Below are 18,463 nucleotides of genomic sequence, written 5' to 3'. Positions count from 1 at the left end.
CAAATGAGCAGCAGGTAAGAATAGAACATCTTTTTTTATGTGACTTGAAAAACCTTCCATCTACAGTTAAATATAAATATTAAAACTTTGATCATCATGTTATCCAGTTTCATTTAGTGTTTTAGCTACATAAATAAGACAGTAGGTTCTCTATTCAACCCTTTAAAATATTATAGCTGATTTTATTCAAATTCATTAATATAGACAAACATTGTTATAATGTAATTAAACAAAGCACCTTTTTAATATCATTCTTTTTTGTTTCTATTCCTCAAAAAAAGTAACTTTTTCTAAATCAAAGTGACAAAAAAAAACCTTCTCCAAGACTAATAAATGTATTTTACGATTTGGGACATTATTTAATTCAATACAATATTTATTACAAAAAACAGGATTTTTCTATCTCTGTAAATCACACTGCTATGCAGTTAAAGCGAGTGCACTGAATGCTGTCTGTTACTATTTTTAATCATTCATGTACATAACTCTATGGTAGTTAATGCCATATGCATTGTACAGCAACGGAATGATTGTTTTATAAAGTAGACTATAGGTTTATAGAGTGTGTATTAAGGGCTTCATGTTCACTAGAGGAAACAGCTGGTGTGATGAAGGTGAACACAGCGAAGATTTAACTGATTAATCCCTCATGACATTTTGTAAACTGTATTTATGAGAAAGGACTGAACTGGTGCAGATATAACAATTTATCGAAAAACACACACCTTGCCTTAATCCTCGCTCTTTGATGGTGAATTGAAGACCCGCTGATAGATGGGGAGGAGCCGAAGTCTGTCACCGCTTTCATATCAAATTTAAAGGGGACGATGGGCGACCAGCAGTTTGTGTGAAGTTTTTGGAGAATTTTTAGGGGGGCTGAGTACAAATGTTAGGGGGGCTAAAGCCCCCTTAAAAATGGCCTAGCGACGCCCATGCCTATAATCATTGACTTAATACATTATTTTATTTACAGGTCCAAGAACAAATTCAAGACTGACAGTCTGTAGTTGCAGAGTTCAGGAATAGAAGTCTTTATGGCCTAAAAAATATTTTGTGTGGAAAATGTAAAAAAAAAAAAAAACAATTATAGAATGTATTTCTCAGGTAAAAGTTTGTAGGTTAGCAGATCATTTCAAATGGTCTTGCTTTTTGGTCCCTCTAACATTTAACTTGTCCAGATTTCTGGATGTTCTGAAAATGAGAGGCTTGTGACAGGAAGGGCATCCAACATAAAACCCTGCGGATTAAATGATCCAATGTGGCGACTCTTAGGAAAAAAAGCCTAAAATTATTTATTATTTTTTTAAGAGACAAAGGCCAAGGGATTAAATTAAAAGTCACCTTAGTCTCACTGCTGACTATAACTGAAAACATGAAATTGCTCTCCTCCTCTCCCTGGGACGCTGATTGAAACCTTCCTGATGAATACTCGAAACACTGCATTAGAGCATTTAAAAGTATTTATTTTTCATTGTTCACAACATACTTTTTCCCATGGTAAGACTGACATTTGTCTTTAATAAATGACAATGTGGTCAAATAATCATCATTAAGCATAACATTATTTCCACCTGTAATTTATAAAATGTTAAAAATAAAAGTTATTTTATTTGCATGGTTATTTTTACAGTTGACTAGTGCATTGACGGATAGGTTAAATCAACGTGTCAGAAAGTGCTATCAGTGTTAACGTGGTAGGGAATACATTTAGATAACGTTAACAACAAAGTCCTACTAGTCAGGAAATGTTACGATAAAACTGTACAATATTTTGTTGCTGTAATACACCTATTCAAAACTTTAGATAGGCAATATTAAAAAAGTAGCATGGAAAACTACACACTTTTGTTACTGGTAGGAAATTCTGGAACAATAGAAAAAAAATGACAGAACAATGGCATAAACTGATGCTCCCCGGAACTTGTATATTAAACGTAAAACCTCAGGGGGTACTTTAAAAATGTAAAATAAGACAGAAAAAAGGAACCGTCATATTTCATATAATAGTATTTGAGAAAAGACTAATGTTTTGCTTTATAGTATTGCCAGCCCTAATGTTTCCTCAATCCATCCCTTATGCTTTAGCCAAATAAAAAAAAAAAAAGAACTGAATTTAAATTATCCAACACCATCATATCAATGAATATTTGGCCCAACTTTTACCCTGATATAAAAATCAAAAAGGAATTCAGAATTGAGAAAATATATATAACAACAAAGCAGTCAGAAATAATCTTATTTAAAAATACAATCTATAGTATTTTTTTGCTTAAGCCTGTGCTTCTTAATCCTGGTCCTGGACAACCCCTTGGCCGAAATTGCACTTTTTAGTTGTTTATCAGCTCCCAGCACAACTGATGTAACTAATCAGGTAATTAACAGCCTTCCCTTAATTGACGTGGGTGTGATAGAGCCAGAAAAACACTAAAATGTGCACTAGAACCAGTGTTGAGAACCAATGGTTTTATGTTTTATGCATAATTAAAAATCCCATAACAGCATGCTATTTCAAGGTATATAGTATTATAAAACACATTTAACTTTCCAACTAAATCTACTGTAGACACACACACCAAAAAATTTAAACTGAGTTCTTATGCATTGATGCCTGCCTTAAGAGTCCTGCTTAAGTGGAGACTCTTAGATCGTCTGCTGCCCTCAGGCTGGAGACATTTAGATCATAGTTAAACACAGCCACTGTGGAGAGAAGAGAGAAAACGGTGTTTAGACAAAACAAATACCAAATACAGTATATAATATAATATATATACATACGAAACATGAAGCAAACTAACCGTTTGAAAGTCCACCTCTAAGAAACCAGTGTTGTGTGCATCCATCTTTCGGAACATTCCTAAAAAATAGGGAAGAGAATCACAAGATGCGGTCATGGGGGAATTCAGAAATTAGCCAATCATAACACTAAACAATGTTTTACAATAGAGAAGGTACTGTATATACTGTAAAACCAGGGAGTTGTACGACTTCATTCATGATAAATTTCACCAGAAATTCTTGTTTGACTTGAACACCCCTCGTGTATTAATTTATCATTCTATAGTATATAATATAAACAATTTAAACTTGAAATTTGTAAAAAGTTGTATATAGCATGTGTGTATGTACGTATTATTATTTTTAGGCAGACAGGCTGAAAGAACGGAGGGGTTTCCTTTAATCCATTGACTGACTTAATCGTCTAACCTGTAATATTTCTCTGCCGTAGATTTCACTTTGAGTCTCAAAAATACTGACCAAAAAGCACCTCATATCGGTTTAATACGGACCAGATGTTTTAGTATTAAAATACGGGACAGTTGGCAACCCTAGTCATAACCGCATTTTTTGGCTGCTTCATGTGATAGCCATTTGCTAGCATTTAAGCTAGTTAGCGGCTAGCGCAGAAAAAGTGCAGACTATTGTAAACAAGCTAGCTGAACAGGATAAGAGAGTGCAGTAAACTCGGCAGACTTGTAATCCTTGTAGCAATGATTGTTTGGCTAGTCAGTAGTGTGTTTATGGTTTATGGCTATTCTACAACCTATGGTAGTTCACTCATTCATGATTGTTTCTACAGCAGGTAGTTTGACCATTCTTTTTATAAGGGAGGTCAAACCAGGACTTTTGATTGTGCATAACAGACCACATGTATGAGAGTAAGAAAAAAAAAGGCCCTTTATTTCTTTATAAAATCCCCTGCAACACTTTGCCTATAATAGTAATAATTACTTTAGAAGGGAAGACCCGCATTCAGTCATGTTGGTAATTTTTTTGTGGGACATTCATTCCATTATTACAGCAATCAAAGACAGTCCAACTTTGTGGCAATATTTTGGGACAGGCTGGGTTGCTTTTCCCATTGCAGCATTCAGGACTTTACTTACGGAACATCAGCTCCAACTTCATAAGGCAGGCCACATAGTCATCAAAATCAATGGTCAGATCAGTACCAGCGAAGCGGGCCACCAAAATCTGGTAGATGGTGTCATTCAGAGTGAATCCTGTCCAAAATAAAGAGAACTTATATTATATATATATATTTGGAGTATGAGAGTATAACGAGATATCACATAATATGTCAAACAAAGAAGGTATCCATTGATTAATTAAGGCTAATATTAAAAAACTATAAAATAGTTCTATACTCCATTTTGTGCACTCTGGCTCTACTGCAACTCTATGTATTGCTGTGGGAAACAGCAGACAGTTAAGTGTTGAGTGAGCAGATGAGCGTGTGAATAGAGGTCTTGTGACTGATGTGGGTTGCTGCCTGACTTACCAGCTTTTGTCAATGCCATACGAAACTCTGTTGTGCTTATATTCCCGGAACCATCCAGGTCATTTTCCTTATAGATTTGCTAAAAGAACAATAAGAATATAGTAATGAGTTGCTTCTAACGAATGCTCTATATATTCAATTCAAATTAGTTTTGTTTGTATAGCACTTTTAACAATGGTCATTCTCACAAGCAGCTTTACAGAATCAAAATAAAATTATGGAAATGAATACCAAATATGTATGAAACAAAATGATCTGATTGTTCCTGATGAAAAAGGCAAGAGTGACAGTGGCAAGGAAAAACTCCCTGAGATGGCAATAGAAAGTAACCTTGAGAGGAACCAGACTCAACAGGGAACCCATCCTAATTTGGGTGATAACAGATAGCAGGAATTTTGCAGTCATACTGAGTGGCAGCTGGAAGTTCACTATAACAGGAAACATGTTTAAGTTCATATGGAGTCCAGTTAATTTTTGAAGGCTCAGGTACAAAACTGTAGGAAATTGTAGGAAAAACTTTTAAGGGACTGCAGTCACAAGTCAAGGAACTCAAAGAACAGCTATCCTCAGTCACCACATCCCAAGCACACCACATCGGGCCTCAACCTGCATCCTAAACAGACCACACAGGGCCTCCACGTGACAAGATCTCCAACCAGAAGTGGAGCATCAGAATGAGCCAGACAGGTCCAGAGGGCAGAGGGGGTTCGGATCACTGGCAAGTGGGGTTACTAATAAGTTATAAGGTCATGACTGGACCATTTCTTAGGGTTTTACCAAAATGGTTAAAGTGGTTAGCAACTAACTACTAACAGCTAATTAGCATTTTCTTTAACTCTCTGTTGTATTTAAACTTTTATATCACTAAGTATTGAAGATGTCCTCAGAAATTAAGGCTCATCATTTATTTGTCAGAAATAAGAGTGGGAGAAGCCTGAAAATGGGTGGGAAAGACCTGATAAGGTCGTGAAAATAGATGTCCCTGTGTTCTGATTGGCTAGGCAGACACTGAATCAATGTGTTTGGAAAAGGAGTGAAACTGAAGACCAATCAAGTAGCCAGAATTCCAAATCCAAGTTGTATTTCAGATGGAACATTAAAACACATTTCAGGGAGCTTTAAGGTACTTTAGCAGAAATTATAGATTGTCCATCATTTAAAGCAGTGTTTTCAAGCTAGTCTGATTACAACATTACTCTGTGATACTTCTGATGTGCCTATGTGTATGGAAAATACCGGTCACTTTTAACTTAATATATGAAACTGCACTCTGTTCAGACTTGTGCATAACTTAAATAACCCATGAACACTGATCTTACCAGGTATTTCTGCACTTTCTTCCACAATGTGGCAAATTCACCCAGGCCAAGCCTTCCATCGCCGCTGTCCTGATGGTCAGTCAAGGGAAATATTCAAGATTACAGCCACATATAAGAAGGTAAAATTGCTTATAGGACCAAGAGAACTTAGTTTCCTACAAATCCCCATGATGACCTTAAGGAATTTATTCAGACTAGTTTATTATTATGGCATGACATTATGACAACACTACTCCAGACTGAGTGCGTTGAAATGAGGATACATCCACGAGATGGACCAAGGTGCGACATGTGTCTGTGGTGAAGCCGTCAGTCTTAATGTCAGTTCCTTAAAAACCAAAACACAATCGAGTAAGACAAAGTCCGCCTATATTAGGATTAGTTCAACAGCATACTAAAAGCATACATACGTTTTGCAATGATTCTGTTCATTATGGTTTTGAGCTCCGTAGCAGAAATCAGCTGATCCTGAGAACACACAGATGGGTGATTTCAACAGAAATCTACAACTAAAAGCTAACAACTAGATATTATTCAGAAGCAGCCAAAGCTCTTTACATACACTTCCTGCCAGTTTCATGAACATGGACCTGAAGTTTGCATCTACTTCACCGTCATGCACGGTTTCCTGAAAGGAAGCATTTAAAAAGGTCAGCTTTTCCAGAAATCTCAGAGTATCTTTAATTATTTTTGAAGTTTTGAGGTTAAGTTTTATTATGAGCTTTAATCAAGTCTACTACAATTAACCTTATAACACAAAATAATTCTGAAATCAAACTCACATCTACTAATTTAGCGTCGACAGGATCATCGCACCGCCTGCCAGGGGAAACTGCTGTTAGTAAAAATGTACAGGTACATGACATCAACTGCATTATTACTGAATAATATTAATAATAATAATAATGATGACAATATTAATCCACACAATTCCCTCATTTATTAATACAACTATACACTCACTGCCAAAGCATTTTTTATAAAAAAATGTATGTACTTATTCATTCAGTTATTCATTCATACTGACATACAGCTGATTAGCAGTCACACATAAAATGCTAATCTGTGAAAAGGGATTTAAAATGTTTACTGTGTTTCTTGCTGCTTCTCAGAGAAGACACGCAGGCAGAAGTCACCGTCCTTGTTGGGCTCAAAGGTTGAGGGGACGACGAGGTATTCGCCAGGAGGCAGCCTGAACCGCGTGCTGACCTCGCGCAGGTTGATGAAGGTCTCAGAGCGAGCTTTCTGCGCGTGTGTCAGGAAAAAGGTCCTGTCCAGGTGCACGTTGGTCTGGCCTTGGAACTGGTGGAGTGATAGATTCAAACAGAAATGCAGGGAATGCACAGTGTTGAAAGTAAACGTCGCTGTAGGTATGAAAAATTCTACATAAGTAGTAGCTGGTTATTATATTATTAGTGCGCTTACCTGTGGAGGCATCTGTGGGAATGCAGAAAAAAAAATATATGAGATTAACATTCACACAACCTCATATTTGATACCAGATTATAAATTTGTCCCCAATTTTCCTTAAAATTTGGAATCACACTACTTATGCAGCCCAAGCCATCTTCCTAACACACACACACACATATAGTATTGTGTAAACGCTTTGAGCATCCACCCCTGGCCCCTGCCCAATTTCCCCACATTAAATTTATTTGGTATACACTCCAGAGACACACGAGAACTGTTCCTTTCCCTCTGACCTCGTAGATGGCGTAGCCGATAGTGTGCATGTCCTGTCCCTCTTTTCTTAAACGGCGCCGGTTCTTCTGGATCAGACCCACTACAATGCTGCAGGCCATCTCGTTGTCACTCGGGTCATCATCCTCTTCGTTCAACTTGATAACAAACTGCGGGTTCATCCAGAACGTTTCTGCAAAAGTGAATCGGGTTGAAAGTCAGAAGCAATTGAAAGGATCGCACAGGACTGGTGACATCATGCTCGTTTTAATGTGGACGCTCATTGGAGATGCAAGAAAAGACTAAAACAAAATTCAATCTCAGATGGTAGACCCTTCGCTCTGAAAAATGTGTGTTAAATGCTGTATAGAGACTGTTATGTCAAAAGTATTAAGCTATGGAAGCAAAAAGCTTCAGATGTTTGTATTATACCAAATTTTGGATAAAACGTCTAGACAAGCTTGAACAAGGAGACTTACTGCTGTGAATGATTTAATTTATTTGATCTCTTCTAATTGCTGATATTAATTATAAGCCCCAAGGTGAGCCAGTTGAGATTGCACTTACGAGCATTATTCCTGCACCCTCCGGCTGTGGAGCCCCTCCTCCAGGTCCCGTTAAAGTTGGTCACGGACCACGGTTTGACCTGGTCGCTATTGATGGCGTCTGGGGTCAGGGTGCAGATCTCGACCCGTGAGTACTGCCTCAAGAACTCGGAAAATGCCATGCTATGCAAGAACATAGTATATGACTTAGACATGCATGACCTCAAACAAAAAAAAAAAAAAGTCACCACACGGTATGGCTATGTTGTTTATGAGCATCATAATTTTGCATAAGATCTTCGAATTTAGGTAATTTTGTTCTCTAATTTTCTTTTTTTCTAATGTGCCACAGTGATACTAAAAACAATTGATTTTTTCTTTTACATAATTCAATATTCTGGTAGTCGCTAAAAATATGTAGATTGTTTTTATACCCTAATAAATTCCATGTAAATTTAACATAAAAAAATCTATTAAAACAATTCATTGCATTTATAGTAGATATACAGGTGAAACTCGAGAAAATTTAATATAAAAAATATCAAAAGTTTGTTTATTTCGGTTCATTTTCAACTTAAAAGGTGAAACTAATAAACGAGATAGACTCATTACATGCAAAGCAAGATAGTTTAAGCAGTGATTTGTCATAATGAGATGATTATGGCATACAGCTCATGAAAACCCATCTCAGAAAATTAGAATATTGCATGCAATCAATAAAACAAGAATTGTACATAGTATAAGTATGCATATGTACTCAGTACTTGGTTTTCCCCACACATCGCTAACCTTACTCGCTCTTGTCGATTTCTTCTTTACAATATCAGAAGAATTCACCCATTTCTTTCATTACAGGCTACTCAGGTGCTTGTTCAGTCCCTTGTTATTTCAAGACTGGACTACTGCAACTCACTCCTGGCAGGCCTGCCTCTGTCCACGATTTATCCTCTGCAACTGATCCAGAATGCAGCAGCGCGTCTCGTTTTTTAACCTTCCCAAGTTCTCCCACACCGCCCCACTCCTCCGCTCCCTGCACTGGCTTCCTGTAGCTGCCCGCATCAAAATCCAAACACTGATGCTTGCCTACAAAGCTAAAAATGGCCCAGCACCCACTTACCTCTCTGCGCTAATTACACCACGCACTGCACCACGTTCCCTCCGATCCTCCAGCACTGCTCGCCTCATCCCACCATCTCTCAGGGATCAAGGGCGGCATTCATCCAGGCTCTTTTCTGTTCTGGCACCTAGGTGGTGGAATGAACTTCCTCTAGATGTCCGTACAGCAGAGACTTTGACTATCTTTAAACGACGACTCTAGACGCATCTGTTTCTCCAGTACTTGGACTAACCCACAAAAAAAACCCACAACCTCTTCCCAGTTGTGTTGGAAGAGTTAGTTATTAACCTAGTTAGTTATTAATAGTTATTAACCTAGTTAACCCAGTGTAAGTTATTAACCTAGTTAACCCAGTGTAAGTATGTATCCAATGATGTAAACATTAAAGCACTTTTTGTAAGTCGCTCTGGATAATGCCTAAAGAGCGTCTGCCAAATGCCTAAATGTAAATGTAAATGTTTGGGCCACTTTTTCAGCAATTACTGCCTCAATGCGGCGTGGCATGGAAGCTATCAGCCTGTGGCACTGCTAAAGTGTTATAGAAAACCAGGATGCTTCAATAGCGGCCTTCAGCTCTTCTGCATTGTTCGGTCTCATGTCTCATCTTTCTCTTGGCAATGCCCTATAGTTCTCTTGGAACTTTTGACAGGGCAGATTAAAAGCTCCCTTTATTTCTCATTATTTCTGGCAGCTTCATGTCTGAAACGCTGGCCTTCCCAGAACTCCTTTAATGGCCCAAAAATGTGGAAATGGCTTGAAGTGAGGTCATGACTGTATGGGGGAATGTGGCAATAACTTCCAGCCGAGTTCCTGTAATGTGCAAGTGGTGTTGGTGAATGGTCGTGTGTACAGTTCACACTGAGAGGATGTTCACAAAGATATACATTGGTAACAAAATATCAGTCGATTTTCAAAGATTAGGTGTTCCACACTCTTAATTTGTTTTTGGGAACGACTGCAGTGGGCTTAGAGCCACCTCGGCTGGGATCATCATTCACCATCTTTAAAACTTTTGCACTATTTAAATGTCTACTGCAGCTAAGTCTCTCATCACCGTATTACAGAGGTGGTGATATTGAGATATATTTACTCTGTTACATTTACTTGAGTAACTATTTGAAAAAAATTTACTTCTATGAGTAGTTTTACTGCACCATACTTTTTACTTTTACTTAAGTAGATTTGTGAAGAAGAAACCACTCTCGCTACTCTTACTCCGCTACATTCAGCTACACTCGGTCAAGCAGTTACTCAGTACTTGAGTATCTTTCCACCATCTATTTTTTACTCTTACTTTAGTAATATTTTGGTTGACTACTTTTTACTTTAACTTGAGTAATATTATTTTAAAGTACAGCTACTCTTACTTTATTTTTGGCTCCTCTACCCACCTCTGCCGTACTGAGCTTGAAGTATCCTGTAAATGTCAGTTGTTTTTCCTGTAGACCTTCGCTGTAGACCCACTGGGTCCAGTTTTGACTTGCAGTCTTTTAACTTTTTTTTTAACACATTCTTCTTGTTTTTTTTTTTTTAAGATTAGATTTTTAACATGAGAGCTAACATTACCAAAACTCTCCATCCTCAGCATTAGCATTTGGCCGCTCCGAAGGATCTACAGAGTTCCACTCAGACGAGCTGCGATATCAAGAACAGTGAGAAGTATTATTAAACATTATAACATCCTGCTAAATGCTATGTAGAATATGAATAAAGTCTAGACTTTGTACTGGATCTAAAAGGTTATTACATCATGTATGTTATATTATTATATAAGTTAAGTGATTTTGATCCAGAAAATATTTTATTAATACTATTCTGTATATGTTTTTAGTAAAAAATGTATAATAGTTTATAAATAAGTACTTATACTCAGAGTATAGTATAATCAGAGTACAAAATTATTTATGATATAAAATGTAATTTTCTGCATGTGTGTATGTGGGTTTGCACGAGTGTGGTATGTTTTACCCATCACTCCAGGCTCCGGTCCACTCCACCTGACCCCACGGGTTCCTCATGCGCACCAGTTTCTCCCGAGTACCACGGTAATTTACCTCAAGTCAAAACACAACACACAGGTTAATGTTACACAGACACACACACATGAATGTTAAACTGTCAAAACCACTTATATCATTTTGCTTGTACCTCAAAAGCCCCCGTCAGCGAGTAGGCGTGTCCCTTCACCAGTTTCTGTCGAGTGATGGCCTCTGAATCAGCAGCACTCGTGATCTACGCACGTGCACACACACACACACACACACAGTGCAACAGTGCATAAATAGATCATTTCAGCCAGCCCTGGTTAGAAAAAGTCTAAGAGAAGAGTGTGTACAAGCAGCGCTCACGTCTATCGAGCAGCCGAGCAGTGATCCAGCCGCCAGTGCTCTCTGGATGATCTGGAACATGTTCGGTGGTGCACTTCTCAGCTCGTACTGCTCAGCAATTCCACCAGTGAAATCCTCAAAGCCTTCGGTGGTGGAGCCTCCGGACAGAGCCTCGTACGAGCCGTTCACCCTGCAGGGAGGGGAAAAAGCAAATGAAGGATGGGGCAAGAGACAGAATTTAATTCCTCAGCAATTAAGTTTTTTTAATTCCTTAAAAACGTAAGTCATAATCGACTCCTCCCAAAAATTATTTTTTTTTTTGTACTGAAAAAAATGTTTTATACTGCAGTCAATCCGCAGACCAAATCCATCTTTTTGTAAAGTCTTTTTTTTCTTTGCCATTGACTAAATGGAATTCAAAGTAGCTTGATCACATGGTAGGGCTTAAGGGTGTAGCAGAGATGCTAACAAGGAGAACTCTTAACAGGCCAACAGAAAATGTAGAATTTTATCACAAAAGCCATATCATCTTGTGGACGAGAAGAAAAAGAATTTCAACCGCATTGTTTCAAAGAACGAAGCTTGTGAGGTTCTAGCTAGAATTGGCATTTGGTCCCAAAAAAAAAAAAAAAAAAGAAATTGTTGATAACAGTACCTGCATTTTTAAATAATTGATAATTTTTCTATGCACATGTCTATATGGTATCTTAAATAAGGATCAGTCTCTTAAAGCACAGCGCTGACATTAGTGACGTGTTTGTGACACAGCAGGAAAAACCCTGAATGTGTTTGTAACATGAGCGGCATTAAGGCTTGAGCAGCAGTCAACTCCTACTCTACAGTATATCTTATCCTGTTAAAACCAGCCGAATCTGCTCTCTCAGGAACTCAGGAACTTTTCTAACCCTTTGGTTTAACCACAGAAGTCTAGCTCGTCTGGCTCAGAAAGAAAGTATTGAAAAGTATCAAAAAATATTGAATTTCATGATGGCACAGGTAGCGAAACCAAAATTCTCATGTTATAAATACACTAGTTGGCATAAGGCAAAAGAACCTGCAACTACAAGAGAATGCACCGGTTTAACGTCACACATCCTTTACCGTACAACTGCTTTTGATTGGATGTTTGGTTGTGTGATCCAGGGCAATCTAGGAAGGCTTTGAAGTAGCGCTGCTCCACTAATGGAGGTGATTGGACACCATATAAGGCAAATTCACTGGACAGTTTGGCATTCTAATTAAATAGCTCACTAGTTAGTTAATATTACTGGTAAAGATCAATTTGTGTAAGAAAGAAGGGAGACACGAAGCAGTCTTGAACTTGTTTCTGATAGTCCTGTTTTACATCCTCCCAGATGCCTAGAAGCAATGATGCACTCACTTAGCGTAGGCCTTTTCCAACAGGGCGCTCCAAAACTCTGAGCAATCTTCTGAGTGGACAAACAGCAGCTTTCCATCCTTCATGGGTAGGCGATCGTCAATGACAACGTCCACCCACTCACCAAACTGCCAGAACTAAAGACAGCAAGTGTGGAAAAAAGTAATAATAATAATAAGAAGAAAATTAAGTAAAACACTGCCATCAAGAATAAAAGTGTTATGAAATGTTTTCTTTAAATGTATTTTATTTTATTTTTATCCACCCATTTTCCCTGCTATAAGAACAAGAAGGTAAAGAGACGGTCTTAGACAAATATTACGGAATTTCTATATTGTTTTACATGAATACCTGAAAGTGAAAAATTCCAGCATAGCCAGCACCAAAATCCTGGCCGCTGGGGACCACCCTGGCCATCACATCTTCATTCAACGTCAGAGACGCGATGGCCGCCAAGAGCCAACAGTCACCTGAGAGACAGAAACAGAAAACCTCAACTTACATGATTTAAACTGTATGTTAGACAAGAATCAGTTATACAACTTAGTGCAAAAATCCATCACCTGCGACGTACTACAATATCATCACCGCCCCATGTCTACTCTATCAAGCAGCTTAAGGACATTTTGTCTTCTTAGTTCTTAAGTTTGCCACTGAAAATAAATAAAAGGTCTGAAATTTTTATCAGATGTGTATTGTAAAGGATAGAGACAGAATATCAACAAAAAAATCCAGAAAAAGCACATTATACAAATGTTATAAATAGATTTGCATTTCAGTTTATAAAATAAGTAATTGAAATGCAAATCAATTTATAACATTTGAATCATTCTGTTTCTGGCTCGGCTTAAATTGCTAAATATATATGAGCAGACTCTCCGCTGTTTGTGGGACTGTAAATTTCTAGGACTTTCGAGTCCAGCATTGGGCGTCTCTGTCTCTTAAAAAGTTTGGATTCTGATGGATGATGGTGTCTGAGAAAGGACACTGACTTTATTTTTTTTCAAGAGTGAACATTGAAACCTGGTCTTTATCCCTTATGTTGAGAATTGGTGGATTAAAAACATGCAAATCATGCTGCATGCTTGCACAGTCGGCTGTAGTGACAAAATCACATGGGCTTACAGATGAGCCAATCCTGATGCTGTTGCGTTAAAGCCTAAAGGAACATACTAGGGATTATAGATTGTGTGTGCATGTTTGCTTTCTTTTGCCCTTCTTGACACACGGATCATATTTCCTCAGTAACTTTTGTGTAAGTGAAATATGATCACCTGCTGAAAATGCCTGTTAATACTGCATTGAAAATCGTTAGAACGGTTAATTAATACATACAATAATAACTGTGATTATGTCTGTTTTAAAATGGAAGTTATTGAAAAGTAATTTATGGGAGTCGTGATTTATTCTGGTTAATCATATCATTGTATGAATCTTATTATAACAATGACCTGTTTTTTTTTTAACACATTATTTGGATAATTGTTACCACCACAAGATTAATTTTCCAATAAAAGAACTAATAATTACGTTTAATGCTGTAGAAACAAGTTTGTACCATTATTTGCATTATAGTCACTCCAAAAACTGCAAGCTCCTCTGTCCTAATATTGGAATATATTGGAACAAAGTGCTTGCACTGGAGACTCCTTCCAGAAAGTAAACATCTCCGAACAGGAAACTTTACTGTGCCTAGAATTACACAAATATTTTTGTATTTCTCTTTTAAGGTCATTAATGTGGGCAGTGCACTGTAGACCTTTTGCACATGATGTCACGAGGTCTGACTACTGTGATCCTGCAAACTTCTGGGGGGCGAAAGCAGTCACAGTAGTACTTTCAGCACAAAAACATTTCTCATAACGTCATCATAAACAACACTTTCTATCCTTAGGGCATTACTTGTAGTGTGGAACAAGGGATTGGTCACCCTATATACAGCACTAACATTCCATTTTATACTATTTGGGATTTAACCCCAGAACAGGTAGTTATAATTAGAAAGCTTGAAATGTCAGTATTAGTTAATGTTATCAGGACATCATTTTATAAACATAAGCACAGTGTATTCCATAGCATCTTCTTTCCATAGTTTCTCTTTCAAAATCCTCCACAATACAGTGCTTATAAAAATAATCAGCAGAACAGAAGTTATCAATTGCTAGGTTACTCTTTTACCTGTCAAAGCATCAAAACCTAAAAATAAATAAAAAAAAATCCATTATGGATGTAATTTACATATTATGTTACATGGTAATGCTATTGTTTTGAGCAATGACAAAATACATCATTATGATATTAAGGTATCATCATTAAAATTTTAATTTATTAACCAGTTAGACTGTTAGTCCAAACCTAAATGTTGTTTTCATGTAAAGCTTCAAAATTATTATTATTAACCTTGTTTTTACTTTTAGCCCATCTCAAGCCCCGCCCCAATATCCCCCCTCCCCTTAAGGAACCATTAAAACTTTATTTACAGTTAAGATTGCGAGCATAATTCATTTCAGAAGCATGTTTCTGTATCAAAGCACTATTATATCAAAGTGAATTTTCCTCATAAGAAATAATAAAAACTAATTTGTTTCACAACCCAAAATATTAATCTAAAAATAATAAATACATTTCCATTAGTGTGTGTGTTTGTGCGCGCACGCACGCATGTATGTGTGTGTGTGTTTGTGTGTAAAGCTGAAGTAAGACGAGAGGAGTGAGGGGTCTGTGTAAAACGACTTTCACAAACACACACACACAAGAGAAAAGAACCATTGGCTCAGTTGTCATCATGTGATGCTCGGCAGACAAAGCACATGCATACTACTCATATATCAAGCGCTCGCTCGTTTATTAAGTTAAAATTTATTACAAAATTTAGCTTGTCTTGCAAAACGCTCACAGACCGAGTTACTCGCAATCCAAAGTTCCACTGTATTTTACTTGATTCATATTTAAATGTTAATCTGGGTAAGTGGTGGGTGGAGGACGTAACAAATAAGTCAAGACAAGACAAAGCTGTTGACTTGACAGCAGATGGACTTATGGTACTAATGATACTGATCAGGGTGTTTGGTTGCTGGGGTTGTGGCGAATATAACTTAAAAGTTAAGTTAATTAACATATATAAACCAACTTCAGATTTTGTAAATGTTGTGTGCATCTTTGTGTAATTTAGTTTTGTGCATCTGTGAATATTGTGCAAGCGTTAATTATCTGGTGTGTCTATATCCACTTAATTATTTTATTTATTTATTTTTGTCAGGAGCTATTGTAAAGTAAATCTCTGGAATACAGTATATAAGGGATGACTATTAAATTTGGTGTATGTTTACTTTTATTGTTATTTAATATTAGGTTTAATTGAACTGTTGAGTTTTACAATCTGACTCTATTTGCATTCAGCTTATTTATTTTATATTTACTTCATCAGCTTATTCACTGACATGTATTTTTTTTTAAAAAGGAAGCTTTTATATAATTTTATAAGAAGCCGTTGAACCGGTTCAGCAACCTAGTTAAGGTGGTTACAGGAGGGTAGCAACTACCGGCTTATTTGTTTGAGGGTATGTGTGTATGAGTGAGTGTTCATGAGAGAGAGAGACAGAGAGAGAGAGAGAGAGTCATCACTTCCTGACTCAGATATGTTGTTAGCCAAAACATAACCATAGGCAACGTAACCTCAATTGCAATGCACTGCAGTGTGGCTTACCCAGAGCTCCCTGACAGATATCAGTCCGTGTAGCTCCTCCAGTGATAAACTTTGGATTGGAGCACAATTCCTGTTAAACACACACACACACACACACACACACATACATATATGTGAACATCCACCCCCACACACACATAAACAGACGTGTAGACACACCTGGAGCAATTTTCCTGCCCAACAATGACTGTACAATGGTGTGGGTAGAGGCTGACGCCCATCTTTAAGTACACGCTCACTTACAAACATTCATTGAATAAAACAGTTATAGTGTTAATTAACTGTAATGATATAACGCATGAACATTTAGTTATCAAAATTTACAGGACATCATATTTAAAAGGGATTTTCATTTGTAGGTCAGAAATGAGCAGCTATTTTCCACTAATGTTGCAAAACAATCCGGAGCAAAAGTTTGTACCCCCTCAGGCAAAATTAGGACTTTTTTTTTTTTTTGGAAACTTATTACATTCCTGGTCTTGACTGTGCACATTCAGATGTGTTCATGACACGACTTTTCTCCTTTTCTTTTTTTTATTTTTTATTCCTCCGACAGATTCTCAACAAGTTACTTTCCTACCAAAAAATCTTAGCTCCAGAATGTGAAGTAGTAGTTAATCAATCGACGTGAAAAGTTTTCCAAACATCGCAGTTTTGGGTCACTCAGTCACTACTTACTCCGGGTCTTTTCCACTGCACTCCCCTGGTCTTGGAGGAATTCGGTCCGAGCTCCGAAAAGCCCAGAGACTCCGGCGCAGCTGGGAAATAAGGATCACAGAACATCTGGCCCTGGCTCTTACACTGGCTCCGGAGCGCCTCGTAGTTCTGGTTCAGGTACGGGTTCGCGTTCGCGTTGGTGCCGAACCCCGCGGCACGCGCTCGCTTCTTGGCCAAAGTGGACGCGATTCCTGCCATGATGAACCTGTGGGTGTCTGTGTGGATCCGTGGGAAAAGATACGCAAAGAACACGGTGTGGACAGAATTCTGAGTTTAAGGAAGTTTTGGGTTCTCCTCCCTCGGGCGTGGCTTCATCTCTCATACTGTATACAACATACTGCAGGAAGATCTAATGCATAGTGAATACAAAAGGGTTTACTGCTTAAGACATATATAGACTATGACTATCATATGTTATTACTTTATGTTGCATGGAATCAGATTATTATAATAAAACGTTACGAACAAGAAGCAGGAAGACGTTCGCCGAATATCACCAGTTCTCTGGACTAAAGTGCACTAGGTAGGGAGTTAAAGCTGGGGTTTCAACCACTTCCTAGTGCACATGTATACAGAACAAGGACTCGTTTGGAACTGACATACTGTGATTTGGAAAACAGCGATGTTTAGAGTTTTTTTCTCCTTTCTGTACTTTTTCCTCTCTTTATTCTGGCCGCTGTGACGCATCACTGATCTACTGATGTCCTCGCACGCGCCTCTGTAGTCCGATCTGATTGGCTGAGCGCTAATTACAAAGCAAAAGCAAATGTGTAAATTTGGCAATGTCAAAAATGTTTGACTTAATAAACTGATTTTTTTTTTCTAACAGGCACAGTTGCCAGGGGTTCAGTGCCTTTTTATGTATGTTTGATATATCTATCTAGGAGCCTCTCCAGTCCAACTAGGGACCATAGAGGCCAGTGATGACCATTGTGTTTATATTGTTTATATTTATATAATATTAATAATATTATCATTACAATAATTTAATACTACCCCATATTAAATTCAATTACATTTTATTTGTATAGCACTTTTAACTATTGTCATTGTCGCAAAGCAGCTTTACACAATCAAAAGAATGATTTAAGTCCGTATGGAATGTGAATTTGTATAAATCAAAATAATCAGATCGTCCCTGGTGAGCAAGCCGCGGGCGACAGTGGCAAGAAGAAACCTTGAGAGGAACCAGACTCAACAGGGAACCCATCCTTATCTGGGTGAAACAGAGAGCAGAAATTGATCTGCATTCAAACTGTGTATTAGGTGGCAGCCAGTTCAGCTATAACAGTTGATGTTAATTGATGTTACTACGACGTGCAGGTAGTTATTGGAGACTCAGGTATACTTGTAGAAAATTCCAGTCTTATCGAACTGTCAAGTCCTCATATA

The 18,463-nt window shown here is 37.6% G+C and overlaps 2 protein-coding genes across 2 annotated transcripts in view; both read right to left on the bottom strand.

Moving 5' to 3' along the window:
• The window catches only part of LOC128518710 (sialoadhesin-like), a 1,187,000-nt gene that overhangs the window by 860,996 nt on the left and 307,541 nt on the right, over window positions 1–18,463 (bottom strand). The window lies entirely within an intron of this gene.
• Window positions 1,443–17,386, bottom strand: LOC128518556 (calpain-2 catalytic subunit-like). Its single transcript, XM_053491716.1, has 21 exons — window positions 17,033–17,386; window positions 16,355–16,424; window positions 13,000–13,118; window positions 12,652–12,785; window positions 11,292–11,460; window positions 11,092–11,175; window positions 10,912–10,997; window positions 10,510–10,578; window positions 7,849–8,009; window positions 7,305–7,474; window positions 7,024–7,035; window positions 6,689–6,900; window positions 6,381–6,417; window positions 6,161–6,226; window positions 6,009–6,066; window positions 5,862–5,926; window positions 5,599–5,667; window positions 4,280–4,358; window positions 3,885–4,001; window positions 2,796–2,854; window positions 1,443–2,697 (listed from the first exon to the last, which is right to left on the bottom strand). The coding sequence occupies exons 1-21, from the start codon at window positions 17,267–17,269 to the stop codon at window positions 2,674–2,676; spliced, it is 2,097 nt and encodes a 698-aa protein (XP_053347691.1). The 5' UTR covers window positions 17,270–17,386; the 3' UTR covers window positions 1,443–2,673.

The sequence above is a fragment of the Clarias gariepinus genome, chromosome 3 (assembly GCF_024256425.1).
Source record: "Clarias gariepinus isolate MV-2021 ecotype Netherlands chromosome 3, CGAR_prim_01v2, whole genome shotgun sequence".
NCBI lineage: Eukaryota > Metazoa > Chordata > Actinopteri > Siluriformes > Clariidae > Clarias > Clarias gariepinus.
This window is presented reverse-complemented; position numbering and strand designations above follow the sequence as displayed.